The 20123-nt window shown below is 35.1% G+C and overlaps 1 protein-coding gene and 1 non-coding gene across 6 annotated transcripts in view; both read left to right on the top strand.

Annotated features, from left to right (window-relative positions):
* UNC13C (unc-13 homolog C) overlaps window positions 1-20123 on the top strand; it is a 599100-nt gene that overhangs the window by 292659 nt on the left and 286318 nt on the right. For all 5 annotated transcript variants that reach the window (XR_008299165.1, XM_027067285.2, XM_053223997.1 and 2 more), the window contains 3 exons: window positions 8901-9070; window positions 12863-12978; window positions 14803-14966. Coding sequence is in view for 4 of the 5 variants with exons in the window: in XM_027067285.2 (XP_026923086.1) it covers window positions 8901-9070; window positions 12863-12978; window positions 14803-14966 (450 nt within the window). In the remaining variant the exon portion in view is untranslated. The remainder of the gene's footprint in view (window positions 1-8900; window positions 9071-12862; window positions 12979-14802; window positions 14967-20123) is intronic.
* LOC113602154 (U6 spliceosomal RNA) lies at window positions 1848-1954 on the top strand. The gene has a single exon (XR_003423515.1). It is a non-coding gene; the product is annotated as a U6 spliceosomal RNA (small nuclear RNA).

Genomic DNA, 20123 nt, shown 5'->3' with positions numbered 1-20123 from the left:
CACACACACACACACAGACATACATGCACACACACACACACACGCAAAATAGAGGTTAGAGTGGGGGAGCCAAAGCATAAGAGACTCTTAAAAACTGAACAAACTGAGGGCTGATGGAGGGTGGGAGGGAGGGGAGGATGGGTGATGGGTATTGAAGACGGCATCTTTTGGGATGAGCACTGGGTGTTGTATAGAACCCAATTTGACAATAAATTTCATATATTTAAAAATAAAAACAAAAACAAAAACACAGACACACACAAAAATTCTGAGTCCTGGGGGGGGGGAATGTTTTCCTTTAATTTGGGAAGAAATAAAATGTTGTATTCCCATGGAAACAAAACCAGTCTTTAACAATGAAAAACCATAAAATTAGACATATTATCCACTCTTTAAGAAGGGAATTCTTTTTAGTTAAAGGAAAACCACAAAGCAAATGGCTCTAACAATATTCATTTTATTTTTCAAGTGTTTGTGCAGTAAAATATCTTATTCTTTGCTGATAAAAAAGCCAAATTCACAAACTGGTAAACTAAACTAGAAGTCTGGGTTAGATAAATAATCAGGTTGGATATGGTCTAGTGGAGAAAGATTTAATCAGACTATGGTTTTTCTATTATATGTGACAGATTTTTTTTTCTTGTATGTAAAGATATTTCTCTTGCTGTCAAATTTTGTTTTCTTATGTGAGCTTGTCATTTCCCATCTTAAATGCAAAACTTTGTGTTTTCATAAAAGTCAGAGTTTGGGAAACACATTAAGTAGTTAAGAAATGGCATAAAACACAGCAAGTATAAAAATTAATTGTTTTAAATTGTATCCGAGGCAATCAAGCAAAAATGAACTTTATAGTTTTTTGTAAATAATTTTCCTACTTAATTTGATTAGAATTTCACTTACTTTCACATTAAACCACAACTGTAGCTTAGTAAAAAGTGGTTTATTTCATGCAGTAGGAATTCCAGGTACAGGGATTTGAGGGCTAATACAGTAACTGAATTATATTCCATCAAAGAACAAAGCTTATCCATTTTTTTGTTTTAACATCTTTAGTGAATGCTATTCTATATCCACATTCCAGAATAATAAAAGAAAATATAATAGACAAGACCAGAAGACTTGGGCTTATATTGGATTAAAAGGACTATGTTAAGTGGTCACTTCCAGTGACTAGGGAGGCTGAAGTACTTGCATAAAGGTAGAAAAAGAAAAGGAGGGGTTGAAAGGTTGTTGAGTGAACATGTTTATAGTATCTGCCACCTTCTACCTCTGTGACTATTTAACATTTATATTCAACCTTTCTATCTCTTTATTTAATTTGAATAAAATGAATTCATCCTCACCCTTCCCAAGTAGGTAATCCCAAAATTGTATCCAGTTTCTGCAGTTAACTTGAAGTCCATGATGTCTGGGTAGTCTCTCCGTCAGCTCCAGGTTTGGACCTTTGTGATGCTACGTCTTACAAATTAAAGTTCTCGTCCTCCAAAATTACCAATGTATTCTTGTGGTGAGAAAAGGAGATAAGGTAATACTAATTTAGAAGTCTCATTCAGTAATAGGGAAAGTAGGAAAGATAAGACCTTTGTTGGTACATCAGCAAATACAGAGTCCTACTGGCCAGGTACACTCAGGACTTGGTGGTCCTAGTGTCGGAAGTAGTGCTTGGCTAACCAATCTGGCAGGCCCTTGTACTTTCCAGATGAATTTCTTTCATCCATTTTCCTCCAGGTTCTTGGTTCTACATTTGGGGACACCTTCCTTGTCCAATTTGTCAATGCCTGTACTCTAAGCAGGTACTATGGAAATTTGAAAGCAAATGAAAGTGGGCTCTAAAAATAATTTAAAAAGTGCTCATTTTGGCAGCACATATACTAAAATCAGAACAATACAGAGAAGATCAGCAGGGCTCTTGCATGAGGATAACATAAAAATCAGTGAAACTTTAGATGATGATGATAATCATTATCATGACGATCATGATGATGATATGAAGAGCAACGCGTTTGCTTTAAGTACAGCTGTAGCCAGGCTGAGGCACATTTGGCAATACTCTTCCCTGGAAAATATTTACCAGGATTCCAGAAGATGGGCTTCAGCACAATTTTACGAGTAACCACGTAGGTCTGGAAATTTTAACTCTTCACTACTGGCTCCTCTGCTCTAATTCCTTTATCTTAACCTGATAGTTGCTGCCTCACCCTCTGCAAAACAGCAAGTATGCCAGGGTGAGAATGCAACACCAGGAATCTCAGCTTTGCCTCTCAGTTCTCTTCACTGTCACTCAGAGACCTCCGGAAGGAAAGTGTTTGAAAAGCCCAGAGACAGCAGCTTTATCTTTCTGAAGTTGCGCTTAGAGACCCCTGCTTGTTAAATATGCATCACATTTTTATGTACAGAAACAGCTGGCTTTTCTCAACCTTGCAGGGTTCCAAATTATGATATCTTCAGTTTATATTGCAGGACACAAGCAGAGTGAGCCTCTTTGGGCATAGCTCTGCTTCTTGACATCTCTGCTTATAGACTGTCTAGATTTAGTTTGAGTGCACCTCTACTGTAGTGCATTTTGAAAGCAGCAAAATTTAATAAGCACAAGGAGACATTCTAAATTTTATTCCTACCACTCACGTAATAAAAAAGCTCAGAGTTCCAGGGCATAGCAAGCAACAGTTTGACCGGTTGTTTTGCTACTGCATTTCAAAATGAATTGGCTTTCCAGACTGAGGTCATTAAATCTTCACTGTCTGTCCCATCATGTTCTCCATGACCAATTCCACACAATCTCTGTTATTGAAGCTCCCTTCATTCTTTAAAAATTACTACATTACTCAGTATTCTTTTGCAAGCAACAGAGTTCACTCTAGTTTATGAAGAAGAAAGATTATTTCTTACATTGTTAAGTTGCTCAAGGCCTTTGGAGAGGTCAAGTGCCTGCCTTTGAAGCTACTGTAGAGAAACAATGTCCAATTATATCATAGGGTTTCTTTGGAGAAAACAACATTGCCATCTTTAACCAGTACTTTTGCTCCTCATAACTAAATACCAGAAACTCTATGTCAAAATATTAAAGCCCCCACCACCTCTGTTTCCAAAAGAGCAAATCCTCAGAAGAGAGCCACTGCTTCACTTTGTTCAATTTTGAGTTCGGATCTTGCTGGAATGCGGGTCAAATATCTGGGTCATAGCTCCAGAGGAATCTAGGAATATGAGTTATCTAACTTCAGTCTTTCTTGAGAAGATGAGGAACATAAAGGAGGAATGTAGTCAAAATGGAAAGCGCATATTCAGAGATGCCAAGCATCATCTGTGATGATTCTTTGCACACTGCCTTAAACTAAATCTCTGACTTTATATGCATTGCAAAATCCTCCTCTTATTTCCAGCATTTGCAACGGTAATCCCACCAGTCTTTACTCTGCAGAGATTAAAATGTAAGTTTCTGATGGCTTAAACCCAAACCATAATAGCAAACATTGTTTATTTTTTAATATTCTTTAAAAAAAACTCTGGGAAAGATAAAGTAGGAACTGGCATGTCTTCCTGAGAAAAAAAATAGAAACAATGTTAGTAGTGTAAGATGTTAATAATAGAGGAATCTGTCTGGGGGACATGCAGAGCTCTCTGTATTCTCTTTGCAACTTTTCTCTCATTTTATAATTATTCTAAATTTAAAGGTTTACTTAATTAAAAAATGGAAAAAATAGAATCAATGAGACACACAGAGATATTTAAATTCCTTTCAGCAAAATCACAAGAATAGGGGCCCATCACTTATTATATTTGTTCTGAATCCATTAATATCACATGCAATTCATTTTGACATTAAGAAAGGAAGAGTATGGTTGGGTGAATTAACCTCACGAAGTCTCACTTGTGTCTGTAGATTAAAAGGTACTCGATAAATAACTGCTAAATGGGTGAATGAGCACTTGGGTATATGGGGTGAGGGAATGTTGAACTCTTGATGTTATAATAAAAAATACAAACTAAATTAATGGAGAAAATAATGGAAATGTGAGCAATCATTTAGAAGGTGTACTTACATCTGGTACAAAACAGAGAAGCTATTTCTAAATAGGAATTTGAAAATAAAGATATTACAGTGTTGTCTCTCCACTTGGCATATTTATACACACATACACACTTAGAAAAACAAAATATATATGTATACATATACATTTATGAAGTATGTACAAGGAAAAAGAAAAGTTATACATATGTGTGTTTATTTGTATACACATATATGTGTTATTACTCTTGTATATGGATTATTTTTTGTGTGTGTTGTATATATATAATAAGCTAAAAATCTTTACCTTAAATTTATAACAAAGCCTAGGGCCTGAAAAATTTATTCCTAGAAACAAGACAGGATGTTTTGATCTTGTTAAATAATAGGTTCTAGAAATGTTTACCAATCTTTATTATCCAGAGTTTGCTATTTATCGTGCCTATTATTTGCAGGTAAAAATTATATTTGATGTTTGTTTCCTAGGATTGTATGTGAACTCTGAGATTTATTTTATCAAAAGGTGACAAGAAGGATTTCTTTCTGCCTTGGTAACATCTTGAGTTTTAAGTTTATGGCAATGATAACTATTTTTACTGATATTCTAAGTTTTCTTTTGTTTTTCTAAGAATGAGACAAATGGGTTGGGAGCTGGGTTGTTTTTGGTCTTTTTTTTTCCTACATTGACTTTATTTTCTTTGTGATAGCAAAGAAATTGTGAGCTATTTTTAATACATATTTTGGATAAAATGGTAATGATTCCTCTGTCTAGTCTCCCTACTCTAATTTCAGGTGTGTTATCTCTGGGATCCTGAGTGAATAGGCCACACCTGTGCTGTCATCTCTTCCAACTGTTCTGGGTGGTTGAAAGTGGTTTTGTTAGTTGCAGTAGATACAGTTTCATTGATTTAATTCTTCTTCTTCTTTTCCTGTTATTTATACCATATTATTATAGTAAAATAGTTATCAAAATTAGAGAATTTCTTTGATAAAAATGATCTAAGAAGGATGACATTATTTTTCCTTCAAGTATAATAGCATTTTATTTTGGCAAAACTTTGCCGATCTGTAATGAATATGTTTTTTAATGCTAGATGGATGCTAGAAATCATGTCAAGAACATAGATATTAATAAACATAGGTACTAACTTCAAAAATAACTCATTAAATAAGGACATTATATTAGTGCCAACTATAGAACAAACACTTAAGTGTCTGTCACTGTCCTAGCTGTTATAGAATATTATTTTAATTTCCAAAAATATCTTCTAACATAGGTATTATTACCCCCTTTTTATAGATAAATAAACTGAGGTTCATAAGTCAGGTAGAAGTAGTTAGTAGTTCTCAACAGTATTAGTCCTAATGACCCCTTTTATATGATATAATTCATGATGACATTTTTATGTTGAAACAAAATAATATGCAATTTTATCAATATAATGTCAAAAAATATTCCAATATTCCAACTATGATATAAAGAAAAATGTATTTTAATATATAAGGATCAGACACAAGTACCCTGGAACACATAATGTAGTAGATGTATGCTTTCATCTGTTGGTAGAATTAGCATATATGTAACTATTTCAACTGCAGACTGATACAAATACTTTGATTCAAATACTTGAAGTGATTTTGACACCGGTAATATAATTTCTCAAAGCAGAAAACAACTCTTGGTAAAGTTCAGAACAGCAACAACAATAAACTTGGCTTTTGGTGATTTACATACTAGCTGTTTTCTAGGAAATTTTAAAACTTTTTTTAAAGTTTATTTATATATTTTGGGGCACCTGGGTGGCTCAGTCGGTTAAGCATCTGACTTCAGCTCAGGTCATGATCTCTCAGTTCGTGGATTCAAGCCCCATGTCAAGCTCTGTGCTGACAGCTCAGAGCCTGGAGCCTGCTTCGGCTTCTCTGTATCCCTCTCTTTCTGCCCCTCCTCCCCTCATGGTATATCTTTCTGTCTGTCTGTCTCTCTTTCTGTCAAAAATAAAAATAAACATTAAAAAAAAAGTTGATGTAATTTGAGAGAGAGAGGTTGCTAGTAGGGGAGGAGCAGAGAGAGAGAGAGTCCCAGTCAGGCTCTGCACCCGACCATGAGCCTCAAATTTACAAACTATGAGATGGTGACCTGTGCTGGAGTCTGATGCTTAACTGAATGAGTCACCCAGGTGCACTGGAAATTTCAATATCTTAAAATGTGCAAAAGAGTTGGTGCTTTTATATAAAAAATAAAATCTCAAACTGAGGTGATCTTCAATGGATTTTACATTTTAATTAATACTTTTGTATCATTTCAAATCATGCAGGCTGTCCAGTAGATGGTAAGGTGTCCAAATCCCTGGCCAAACCCATCTTATGCCATTAGTGCCCCTAAACATTAGTTAACAATAAAAAAAAAAATCCAGAAATTTCCAGAGTGCTCCTTGTAAAAAACTCTTACTTTACATAGAAATAGTGCGGCTATAATTTTCACATTGCCATGTCGTATTCCAAACTTTATTCTTAAATGTACGGTATGATTTTGCCTCATAGGTTAATGGAAGAGAGAGCATACTGTCAAGAGACCTTAAGTATGTTTTATGCCATTAGTCCATTTGGCAATCCGGTGAAAACTACGGACTGTTTTCAAAATCATGTATTTGTAAATGCCTGAAAAAAAATACATGGAATTGAAAAGAAAATCAATTACTTTGAAGAATACTTTTAGTAGGGGAAATAATAGTTACAAATAATATTACAGTCATTACTCGTGATGCTACATGTAAATATCTGTGGTTTTATTAGTAATAAAATCTTACAGGTATTGATGACACTGCTCTGGTTAGTTGTTTATGCTCATAGTTGAAAGAAAATAAAGATGAAGTCATTTTATTATTCTTTTTTTCTTTCTTCAAGTTTTATTGAAATTTCATTTAGTTAAATACAGTGTAATATTAGTTTTGGGTGTAGAATTTAGTGATTCACTACTTACATACAATACCCACTGCTCATCGCATGTTCCCTCCTTAATATACATCACCCATTTGACCTATCCCCTCTGCCCACCTCCCCTTCAGCAACCCTCAGTTTGTTCTCTATAGTTAAGAGTCTATTTTCTGATTTTCCTCTTTTTTTTATCCCCTATATTCATTTGTTTTGTTTCTTAAATTCCACATATGAGTGAAATCATATGGTATTTGTCTTTCTCTGACTTATTTTTATTAGCATAATACTCTCTGGTTTTATCCATATCATTGCAAATGGCAAGATTTCATTCTTTTTAATGGCTGAGTCATATTCCATTATATGTATATATATTCCACATCTTCTTTATCTATTCATGAGTTGATGGACATTTGGGCTCTTCCCGTAATTTGGCTCTTGTTGATAATGCTACTATAAACATCAGGGTGTATGTGCCCCTTTGGATCAGCATTTTTGTATCCTTTGGGTAAATACCTACTAGTGCATTTGCTGGATCTTAGTAGCATAGTTCTATTTTTAACTTTTTGAGAAACCACCATACTGTTTTCCAGGGTAGCTGCACCAGTTTGCCTTCCCACCAACAATGTAAGAGGGTTCCCATTCCTCCATATCCTTGCCAACATTGTTGTTTCCTGTGTTGTTAATTTTAGCCATTCTGACAGATGTGAGGTGATAGCTCATTATGGTTTTGATTTGCATTTGCCTGATGATGAGTGGTGCTGGGTATCTTTTCATGTGTCTCTTGGCCATCTGTATATCTTCTTTGGAAAAATGCCTGTTCATGTCTTCTGCCCATTTTTAACTAGATTATTTGTTTTTGAGGTTTTGGGATTTATAAGCTCTTTATATATTTTGTATGTTAAGAATTCATTCACTGACCCCAGGTTGAAGATCCTTATGCTAGAGTGAATGCATGTGTAGAACAAATTGGAGATCATCATTGATGATCCTAACTGGACCAATAGCTACAAAAACAGTTATAGAGAACAGGTGACTAGCTGCTGATGCTTAAAGATTGATTGGTTAGCAGGCAGAGAAGCATAGGGAAAAGTGTATACAAAGGCCATAGGGTCAGGAAACACCATGATATGTGTTGGCAACACTAACATAGTATGTGTGGGCTTCAACAAGAGTAGGTAGAGGAAACCTGAAAATGAGGAATGGATTAAAGTGTGCAGTTTCATCTTAAAAACAGAAGGATTTTGCTTTAATGCTAATTGGTTTAATAATATCTTATACACTTATTGGGATTTTTAGTTTATTAAGTACTTGCACATAACTGTAGCCTCATTTTTACTCTGTGACATCCATTTTCTTCACATCTATAACAATGGCTTTATGTTGATGGTGCAGTATTTTTTGAGCATGCCTATGTTGTTCTAGACGACCATTGCAAACAGGAAATATAGAGAAAATACACCAAAGATTTTTGACCCATATTTGATTATATCTAGTTCAGTGAAAGGAAATATGATGGAATAGGATGTGATTTCCCCTTATTGCTTAACTAATGCAATATTTTTCAATATCCTTGACACCCACAACATCCTCTAGATGGACTATGTCGGTGGGAAATCTCCTTTATTAGATAATATGCAATGCCTTTCTGGATTAGACAGATTTAAAATGAGTTGCAGGGCACCTGGGTGGCTCAGTCAGTTAAGCATCCAACTTTGGTTCAGGTTATGATCTCACCATTAGTGAGTTTGAGCCCCCAGTTGGGCTCTGTGTTGACAACTCAGAGCCTGCTTCGGATCCTCTGTCTCTGTCTCTCTCTGTCTCTCTCTGCCCCTTTCCAGCCCATTCTCTCTCTCTCTCTCTCAAAACTAAACATTAAGAAAGTATATATAAAATAAGTTGCTAACATCAAATGCCATTTAGAGCAGTTACTAATGGTTAACTTATCCACATTTATTTTCAGTGAGTGCCATAACTCCACAGATCGAATCAAAGTCAGAGTGTGGGATGAAGATGATGACATTAAATCCAGAGTCAAGCAGCATTTCAAAAAGGAGTCAGATGATTTTTTGGGACAAACAATTGTAGAAGTGAGGACCCTGAGTGGAGAGATGGATGTCTGGTACAACTTAGGTGACTATTTTTAAATCTACTTAAAAAACAGTTAAATAAAATTTCAGAATACCTGTGGCATGTGTTATCTTCCCATATAAGTAAAAATAATCAATGTTCTTCAACATTCTGTTGAAATATTTATTTCAGTCCAGTATTATTGAAAGTTGTTGGTAAATTTGAGATAAAGAGAGAAAGGCTTTCAAAAAATCAATTGGGTGTCTTTTAGGGGGAAAATCTCCCATTCTAGATTTTAATTCATAAATAGAGCTTCAAAACCTTTGCCAAATGTACAGGAAAAAGATACATATGACTTTTTGCTCTTTGATTTATTTTTTTGTTCCCTTAATGAAATTTCAGTAATAAATAAAAAGTATATTTTGGTTATCTTTTGAATGATGATATAAAAGTAGTCTCTAGTTGGCAAAGCCAAATTATGTGTGGACTTATATTTCCTTGGTTGATAAAGATATTGAGAATATGTTTAGTTGGCATGACTTTTTAAGTGAAATTTTATTATGGAACCAAAAATTAAATGAAGTTTTAATTTGAATTTTACAATAATTGAATAATAACCGAGAATCATCCGTGCTGATTTAATAATAATAAAAATATATGCATCAGCTCAGTTTCTATAGAGGACATGATCCTTAATATGTGTTTTAAAAAATTTTGCCTGTAGTCAATACTTAATGCTACATTAGTTTCCCATGTACAACATAGTGATTCAACAATTCTGTATGTTATGCTACACTCACAGAAATGTAGCTACCATCCATCACCGTGCAACACTATTACAATATCATTGTAATAGTGATATTCCCTGTGCTGTACCTTTTATTCGCATGATTTAGTCATTCCATAACTAGAAACCTGTTTCTCCCGCTCCCCTTCACCTATTTTGCCCATACCCACAACCCCATTTACTCATGTATAGAATGTAAAGAAACAAAAGAATTGGGGTGCCTGAGTGACTCAGTCAGTTAAGCTTCCGACTTCAGCTCGGGTCATGATCTCATGGTTGCTGAGTTTGAGCCCCGAGTCGGGCTCTGCTCTGACAGCTCAGAGCCTGGAGCCTGCTTCGGATTCTGTGTCTTCTTCTGTCTGCCCCTCTGCCGCTTGCACTCTGCTTCTCGCATTATCTCAAAAATAAATAAAAAATAAATTAAAAAAAAAAAACAAAAGAATAAACAAAAAAGTAGATTCAGATCTATAAATATAGAGAACAAACTGGTGATTGCCAGATTCAAAATGTTTTAGTCATATCATCTGAAATGTTTTAATTAAATTTTTAAGGGCTGGTTGTGAATCCAAGAAGACTTTACACAGTCCCCGATTACAGAGTTTCCATTCAGGATATCGATATATTGTAGAAAATCAGAGTGCTTTTGGTTTTTTGAAAACACACATACTTCAAGAAATGTAAAATTTGAAAAAGTAAAGGGATAAAGTCATACAATTAATGAAACTAAATTATATAATAATTTTAAAGGAAGAAATATATATAATATATCTGGACACAAATTACTCAAGCTAGACTAAGAACCCAATATCAAAATACATTTTAAAGAAATCTTCCTTTTTTAAAAAAATTGTTTAACATTTATTCATTTTTGAGAAACAGAGACAAAGTATGAGTGGGGGAAGGTCAGAGAGAGAGGGAGACACAGAATCTGAAGCAGGCTCCAGGCTCTGAGCTGTCAGCACAGAGACCAACGCGGGGCTCAAACTCATGGACAGCAAGATCCTGACCTGACCTGAGCTGAAGTAGGCTGCTCAACAGATTGAGCTACCCAGGTGCCCCTTAAGAAATCTTTTGTAAAGAAACTCATTGCTTCTACATTATTGATGCAATTTTTAACTCAGTTACAGTGCTCATCCTCCTGTATCTTGTTTATACTATAAGACAACTTTCTATATGAAAACAGAGATGTTAGGCAAGAGTAACCTTCAGGCCGTTAGCTCTGTGCAATACTCACAACTTGTGTTGTAAAGTAGTTTACCTATACATAGCCTTTTTTTGTTTTGTAGTTCATAAACATGGCCTTATGAAGCAGTTTGAATTCAAAACAAATTCCTTAAATTGTTCTTTTGACAAAAGAGCAATTCTTTTGATGTTCTTTTCTTCCTGTCAAATGTCTTTTGATGTGAATATATAGTTTGCCAAGGAGCTTGAATGAGCTATTGTAAAATCAGTAAAAATCAGCTATTTAAGCTCTTATGCTGGAACTGTCCTCTCATTGGTGGGCAGGAAAATATGATGCAACAGGACAGGGAAGTCTTTGCGTGTTTACCGTCAGTTTGTATGTTTGTGCCCTCATTGCTGATGGGAGTTTTAGGAGAGGAAGAAGAAGAAAGGGAGGGAGGCTGAGGACAGGTTTTGAATTTGTGTAAAATCCTTCAGTAGGTTCAATCCACCTAAGTACCTTATTTGTTCTTTTTGTACAATGTTCCTTTTTCTTCACATGGAATTGATTCTACCATGCATGGAAGGACTTGACCAAAAGCTCTGAGCATCTAAGCAGAACCTGTGTCCCATGATCTGTTGGGATGATTATAGTTAAAAACAAAGAACCAGGGGTGCCTCGTGGCTCAGTTGGTTAAGCATCCAACTTCACCTCAGGTCATGATCTCTCGGTCTGTGAGTTCCAGTCCCACATCAGGCTCTGTGCTGACAGCTCGGAGCCTGGAATCTGCTTTGGATTCTGTGTCTCCCTCTCTCTGCCATTCCCCCACTCACGCTCTGTCTCTCAAAAATGAATAAATGGTTAAAAAATTATTTTAAAGAAGAAGAAAAAAAAATCAAAGAACCAGAATTGCTCCCCTGGCTGGGACTTTGGACAGAGGTCTGTGACTAAAAGATTCCAGGATTTAGATTTCTTTTGGCCCAGCAGGCAACTTTAATATTTATTGAGAATCAACTATCTCCCAGCCAATCAGAGAAACTCTTATGATCCTGGCACTTCTAAGAGAAGAATCTTTATAACATAATGACTACTGAATATTAACAATGAAAAGTCAGCAGATATTCCACTATAAGAAAACAGGCTTCGTGGGTTAACTGTGTCTTTTATGACTAAAAACCGTTATGCTTAGAAAGAGGGTCAGGAAGTCTTTACCTTTCTCTGTCACTCTACCTCTTTATGTTTTATTTGTGAAATGGATCAGCTTGCCTCTTTTTATTTCATGTATAAAGTAGATGTCAAACGTAGGTCCCCTGTGTACATTTACCTTCTAGGAATTTTGTGATTGTGCTTTTTTTCTCTTAAATCTACTGATCAGTTCATATCGAACATACATGTACATTATTGGACTGAATTTACTTCATATTGATTCCATCCAAATAAATAGGAGGCCTTTAGGAATTAGTAGGTCTTTATGAATCAATGATGAGAAAACTATTAATAAACTTTTTGTTAGAGCTTTGACTCATCTTTTCAAGCATAGAGAAGAGAAAGCTTTTAGAAAAAATAGTTTTCTGGTTAATTGTACTTTTAAATTATCTTGCTTTTAATTGCCAAATAATTAATTTCATTGTATAAACTGATTGAGTACACAGAAATTTGTATCAGAATGGTAGGGTTTTCTGAGTAAGCTTTTTTGTTTGAAGATCTATAACACCATTTGACAATTAGTCACATAATAGGCACAGTATTTTAAATTGTGTTTCCAAGAATCATAATGGGTTGTTAATAATCAAACCTGACCTAGAAAAGTGGCTTTTAGAAATGGAAGCCTTTTTTAAGCTTTTGAAAAGTTCTATGAAAAATATGATATTTCCAAAAGTCACCAATTACTTTTTTGCTTTATCAGAGAAACGGACAGATAAGTCAGCTGTATCTGGGGCCATAAGATTGAAAATCAATGTGGAGATAAAAGGAGAGGAGAAGGTTGCCCCATATCATATACAATATACATGTTTACATGAGGTAAGTCAATTGAATTGTGTTAATAATAAAATCTAGAAAAGAAATAGTACTTTATGGATCATACAACAAGGTATTTTGTTTAAAAATATAATTGAATTAGGTTTGTGAAGTTGTTCCTGGAGTTCTGACCCTGTACAATAACACGTGATGTGGAAGGGTATCATATGTCCCATGTATTGCTCTCTGAAGGGTGAGAAGATATCCTCTAATGAGAGTTAGAACAAACACATGAGGCAGGTATTAACAAATAAGACAATAAGATAATGATGAATAAGTAGAGCAAGGAAGAAGAAAAATACTAAAAGTATTCATTAAAAAAATAAGTAATGATAAATATTTTGGAAGCATTAAACATATAGTACTTTAGTAATGCAAGAGAGGACCCAAATATGATTATTTTTGAGAATGCTGAGTTAATGTGCAGATTTTGTTAAAGATTTAATTGGAAGTATTAGAAATACTACGTTGCATCAATGGTTTTTGGTAGCCAATGTAATCAATGATTTTTTTTCTTTTTCTGAGTATTACATAAAGCTTCAATATATATTGAACCATCCTCCATTTTAATTACCCATTCCACAGACAAGTCGGCAATGGAGAATATCAAATGTAGTTACCACCCAAGGGTAGTAGAGAATATACCCATCTAAACAGTTGACTTAGAGGTTGATACAACCCAGTTTGAATCCAAAGGGCAGATTGACCTCAGTATAGATATACAGACGTATAATCTTGGACTTCTCTTGGATGCTTTGTGTCTGAGAGCCTAAAATTGTCCCCAGAGCCTTTCTCTGATACAAATGGCACTTGTCCTGTGTATCGAAAAATATGAGGTAAAACTGAGGAATGTACTTTTCCCATGTTCAGAGAGGTAGAGAGGAAAGTACCTTCCTAAGATAGAAAAGATAAGTGAAAGAATCTTTGGTCTTTGCTAATAACTTTTCCTAAATGTATCTATGCAAATTTATATGTGTAATTATTTGCACCTCCATTTTACCAAAGAAGGAATGGGGAGCAGTATTTAAGTCATTTACATATTACACATAATTATATAAAGGGCCTAGGCTTAATTTTCTGATTACCACCTGGCTATGGATATTCCTTCAAAAAAGGTGGTTCAGTTTTCAAACCAGTGAAACTGGCAAGATGGAGAGCCAACTCTAGCCTGAAAGATTGGATAGAGAATTTTTGGAATATGAGGAATAGCATTGTACTTTGCTTTTCAGAGTCTTTTTCTGCTAGTCCACGAACCAAAAAGACCTGAAATCCAAGAAAGGGTCCTTTAGTGACCTAAGCTGCATCTATGTAGCAGGTAGTTCCCAAAACTTGTTAGAAGCAAAAAGAAAATATGTGTAGTGATTTTTATTTCATTAAAAATTTCTCATTCATTTTTAACCTCAATTCCTTGCTCTGACTCCAACCATTTCATAGTCAAAGCCCTTTACATACTAAAATTCTGTATCAACAGCCAAAATCATGTTATTCATCCAGGGCTCTATAATTTACTTGGAGCCCATGAGTGTAAAATATGCTCTAGCATGTAGAAATGTTTATATGCAAAACTTTTACTTCCTTCTAAAATGAATTGGTATGTATGAAAAACATTTGAATCATTGATTCCGTGTAGGCTTAGGCAGAAATACAATCAATTTGCATAAATACGAGGTGAGCTAGGATAAAAACTCAATATGTTCCTATTGCTTATATATGCTAATGAAACATTAGATGCCATCAAAATGCAAATATAAATTACTGAAAGTTACAGTTACATATTTATGGTCTATTCTGAGGAATTACGAACAATTGAAAACCACTTACTTTTAGAATCTGTTCCATTACTTGACTGAAGTGAAGTCTAATGGTGGAGTGAAAATACCAGAGGTCAAAGGGGAGGAAGCCTGGAAGGTTTTCTTTGATGATGCTTCCCAAGAAATAGTCGATGAATTTGCCATGCGTTACGGGATTGAATCCATTTATCAAGCTATGACGTAAGTACTACAGAACAGGTACATGTTTGAAAAGCTCTGAAATCTAAAAAGAAAGAAAAACATTCATTTCTTTTCTTCTCATTCAAACGAAATTTTGATTCCAAACACAATTACATTTGAATGTGCCCATTTGATGCTGGCCACTCTCTCATAGCTGTAAAGTGTTAAGGATTTGGTAATTCACTACCACCATCTTCCCAAACCTTATTTTGTGCTCCAAGTGTGGTCCATTGATGAACATTGTTAGCACAATCTGGGAATTTAGCCCTCCTGATACTTCTCATCAATTCTAAAGTTGAAGAACCAATGCCTTATTTGATATCTGAGGAAATTAAAGCCTTATGATTGTAGTGCATTGTCCAACTTTACAAAGTCTATTAGTGTCAAAGCCACATCCAGAGCCATTACAGTGTCTTGACCCAAACAGTAGGCTATATATACTTCCTTTCTATATTTATATCAGTGTTACTAGTTCAGCCAAATGAAGATTTATTGAGAACACCCGCACACTGCAATAAATGTTGTTCTACAGAAGTGACCCACACAGACACATAACCCTTACTGAGGAGTTTCAGTAAGCATTCAGAATTGGGTTTCTTGCCCACAGTTCACCTTTTGAAACCTGATCTAAGTGTATAAATGCATCTTGTTCAGATATATACCGTATATATAGGTATTTATGTATAGATATTAAAAAAAAACTGTTCTTTTATATTATTGATTAGATCATATTTTCACAACAATCAAATTGATGTGGGCCCAAATAATCAGTCATTTTCACCCATCTGAATGATGAAGGTAGACTGGACCAAAATCAGTGGTCTCCTTCAGGGTTTACTATTCCTAGCATTTAATCACCAGTCATAATTATAGAACAGCATGTGTAAGAATACATTTAAAAAATTTTTTGAATAAAAGTATGCTTTTTTATTTGACAGAATGTCCTCATGTTAAATAATAAAGACTTAAAGATTATATAGGTGAAAAGGAAGTAGGAGGTCATGCAACTGAACCTCTCTCCAAACCAGAAGACCTGCTACTGAATCTGTTACTGATGGTCATCATCCCTGTGCTTGTTCACATAGAGTGACAGCACACTCCTTTTGAGGCAACCTATTTTGTATTTGGGCAGCCGTAATGGAGTCTATGAGTTTGTCATCTGCTCTGTCCCATGTCAATGGGCATAATTGAGAATAACTTACTAGGTAAGGTAATATGAGCACAATAAAAATGCAACTTCGATAGTTTAAAAGAGGAGAATCATCCTTTATTCATTTTATCACTTTTATTTTTTAACCTAAGTAAACAGTAACAATAAAATATTTTTGGGTACCTTATTTTGTATCAAGTGACCCATACTTGAGCTCATAATTATGAAGAGCCACAGGGTAAGTATTTTTAGCTTTGTGGGTCCTACAATCTCTGTCACAACTGCTCCATTATGTAGTCCAGATGCAAAAGCAGCCATAGATCTTAAACAAATGGACATGGCCATGTTCTGATAAAACTTTATTTTAAAAACAAAAACTATGGGCTAGGTTTGGCTGTGGCCTTAGATTGCCAACTGCTAGTCTAAAGTGAGAAAGCAAGGCAGAGAGGCATAAGGAAAAAAAATGTCTTATTTTGGTAATAAATTGACAGATGCACTTAGATGATAACACAATGCTATAGATTATACAGTTGACCCTCAAATAACAAAAGTTCAAATTCTGTAGGTCTCCCTATTGATTATTGATTTTTTATAGTACTGTAAATATACTTTCTCTTCCTTATGATTTTCTTAATCATTTCTCTTCTCTGGCTTACTTTATTCCAAGAATGTAGTATTTAATGCATATATTACACAGAATATGTGTTTATGATGGTTTATGTGATCAGTAAAGCTTCCAGTCACAGTAGACTATTAGATCAGTTTTTTGGAAGTCAAAAGTTATATGCTGTCAGTGTCCCTGACCCTTGCATTTTTCAGGGATCAACTGTATCTACTTCTAGTTACACATTTGATTTGATAATGATATTTTTTATTTACTAAATGTTTTCTTCTGCTTTCACTACTGACCAAGATTGCCTTAACATTTCCCTCAACTTGATAGAACTTTGGACAAACTTCTTTCTTGCCTGTAGGCCTTTGACCTCCTTCACACCTTGGCCCTTACTAAATGCTTAAACCGAGAATCCCCTGACCTTCCTTTCCTTACAGTACTCTCTTTAGAAAACTTATAATTCACTTTAGAACACTTACAATTCTTTGGATTGTAGATTTTTTAAAAGTCTCTTGCCAGTCTTACACCCCAGGACTAGCTTTCTCAAGAACCTGGAGAAGTGTCTCTCAAATGTAATCATCAAGGAGTATAGGCCCCTCTCTCCCAGTCTTTGTGGGAAGGTAGCAGCCTCATTTGGGTAGGTTCCTTACTCCGAGATGTAATACTATCTTCAGTCATGAGGATAAGAGATAGTTTATTTTGGATAAAGCCAATTTCAAACACAGGTGGCTAGGATTCCCCCAACTCCAGCTCTTAAAAACTCCCCTCCATCCTTCCTCCCAAGTCAGCTCTTAAAAACATTCCCATCTGATATTTCAGTGGAGCTGAGTTCAGACTGAGCTCTGGTTTCTCTTCTCTATTGCATACCATTGAATAAAATTTTCCTGGCCTATTTAATTTTGTCCAGTGTAATTTTGCTTTGACAGTACAAATTTTACCATCTGACCAGAATAAAAAAATAGATATATTCATGTCGTTTGACATTCCGCTAACTCCTAAAAATCTTGACTGCCAGTGTAAATATGATCACTTCATTTACTGTTCATTGATTATCATTAATTATTGAAATAGTTTTATAGAAAAACACCCCATCCCCATTTTATATCAATGTGTGAATGTTATAATTACATGTGTAATCAAGTTTAAGAGAGATAATAGAATGGTGGCATTTAGAGGGGTACTTGGATTATTTGCAAAGGTTTACAAATTGAAATCTTGGATTCAACAGTCATATGTTTTATTGCTGCTTTATAAGAAATTCTGGATGCATGATAGAAGGCTGTACATATTTCAAATTGGATGAATCAGAAGTACATGTTGTTTGTTCTCAACTTCTCCTGATATGTCTCTTCATGTCAGAAATTCACAGTTGCCAAAAGCATGCAAAGTGGAATTGGAAAGACTAAGCTGGTGTGGGTATCTGTTTTACCTTACATGTTGCACTTAAGTGTTTTATAGCATCCCATATTGATTAATTATAATAATTTGGAGAAGTGTCAGACATTCTTCTGTTAGGTGTTGAAATAGAACAGAGATATTTTTTACTGTGTTTTCCAAATGATACTTCATTTGGATATTGAAATATTGATATTTCAGAGATATTTTTACTGTATTTTCCAAATGATAGTTCTGCAGTTGAATTGTAACTTGACTCCTAACAAATTATTGGGCAATGAATAAAGCAACTTTAAAAAGAAAGAGTTTATGAATAACCAACTATATGTTCATATTTGAATTGGTTGCCCATTGATTCAGTTGTATTTTTCTGTTGTCTTGAAACAATGCTTCAGGGGACCCAGAAAACCAACCAACCAACAGCAGCAAAACCTAGAAATAACTACCCGTGTTAAATTTAACTCAGTAGTGTTTCCCTTAATTACAAAAAAAAAAAAGTTTATTTATTTTGAGAGAGAGACAGAGAGCGAGCAGGGGAGGAGCAAAGAGAGAGGGAGAGAGAGAATCCCAAGCAGGCTCTGTGCTGTTAGCTTGAAGTGGGATGTGGCGGGCGGGGAGGGTCGAACTCACGAACCGTGAGATCATGACCTGGACTGAAATCAAGAATTGAACACTTAACCAGCCAAGCTACCCAGGCACCCCGCCCCTTCCCTTAATTTTTAAAACACAAAGTTGGGGAACTCAGCTTCAAGAAAGAAACAGATGTCCTGTCTGTATAGTAAGGACATGTACAAGTTTGGGAAAGGACAAAACTGTTTAATTATTCTGGGCTTTCCTAGACACCATTTGATAAGAAATAAAAATCAAATTTTAGCTTCTTTTGATATTTAAAATCTCCTTATGCTGATCCAAATCCCCAGGTAACCTCATAATCCTTCTCTTTTAAGTAACATTGTCTGGTTTCTTTTAAGCATACTCCCATTTCTTTGAAGATGGATTTGAAGCAGAAATACAGGAGAAGTGTGTATTAAGTCAGAGAGTCTGGTTGCACATTATTAAATTTTCCTCTTGTGTATTTCCCTTCATAAGAAGGAGGCTGGATCTATTTTGCTGGTAAATAATCTGAACATTAATACTGAATTTCCCGTTCCTCTAAGGGTACCTCCTGCTTATTGTAAATGCTCTCTCCTAATAGCACAAAACATTCTATGAGGGCACAATTTATTAGCCCTATGTGTTTCATAAAAATAGACCCTTTGTTTTGGAGCATTCATGAGGGAAGAAGAAAGGGATTACAATTTTCCTGTTTGGACAAGCACTTGGTCAAGTACCCAGAGGATATATTCCCACATGGTAAATGCATCTAAAAAGAAAAAGGAAATTTTCCAACATATGACAGTAAGAATTAGAGTACCTTTCCTTCCCAAGAAGCACACTATTTTACATATTCTGCATCATGATGCTGGGCATAGAGCCTGTTTTCATGATGAGAATTTTGGGAGTTCTTGATGCTTTACATCAATCTATGCAAACGTACATGCTCCTAAAAATGTTCTGACAGACTTGCTGTTCACCCATAAACACACTCCGGGAACTGCATGTCAGCATCAGGGATTAAATTGCCCTATGGAGGTGATTTCTGTCAAACATATTTTAACTGAGTGTTTAAGGAGTCTCATTTATTATAAAATGAAGCCCAGGGTGTGTCACAAAATCTGAGCTTTTGCTGAACCGTGGTCATGCTTCTGTAACACCAAATGAGAAAAGCATTAAGTCAGTGTTTTTTACCTTGGTATCCTTAACAACCTTGACTTTGGCACTAGCCATATTAATCTAATTGATATTTGAACCAGAACTCTTGGGATACCATTTTTTTTTAAAGGCACTAGTCTATTTTAGCCGTTTGAGGCATAAGCCTAGTTTCTAAATAGAGTGCTGCTTAATTGAATCATTCATTCCTGTAAGATGTATTTATTGAGAGCCTACCATGGAAGTTTTC

The sequence above is a fragment of the Acinonyx jubatus genome, chromosome B3 (genome assembly GCF_027475565.1).
Source record: "Acinonyx jubatus isolate Ajub_Pintada_27869175 chromosome B3, VMU_Ajub_asm_v1.0, whole genome shotgun sequence".
Classification (NCBI taxonomy): Eukaryota; Metazoa; Chordata; class Mammalia; order Carnivora; family Felidae; genus Acinonyx; species Acinonyx jubatus.
The sequence above is the reverse complement of the archived record's forward strand: the minus strand, read 5'-3'. Positions and strand labels throughout refer to the sequence as shown.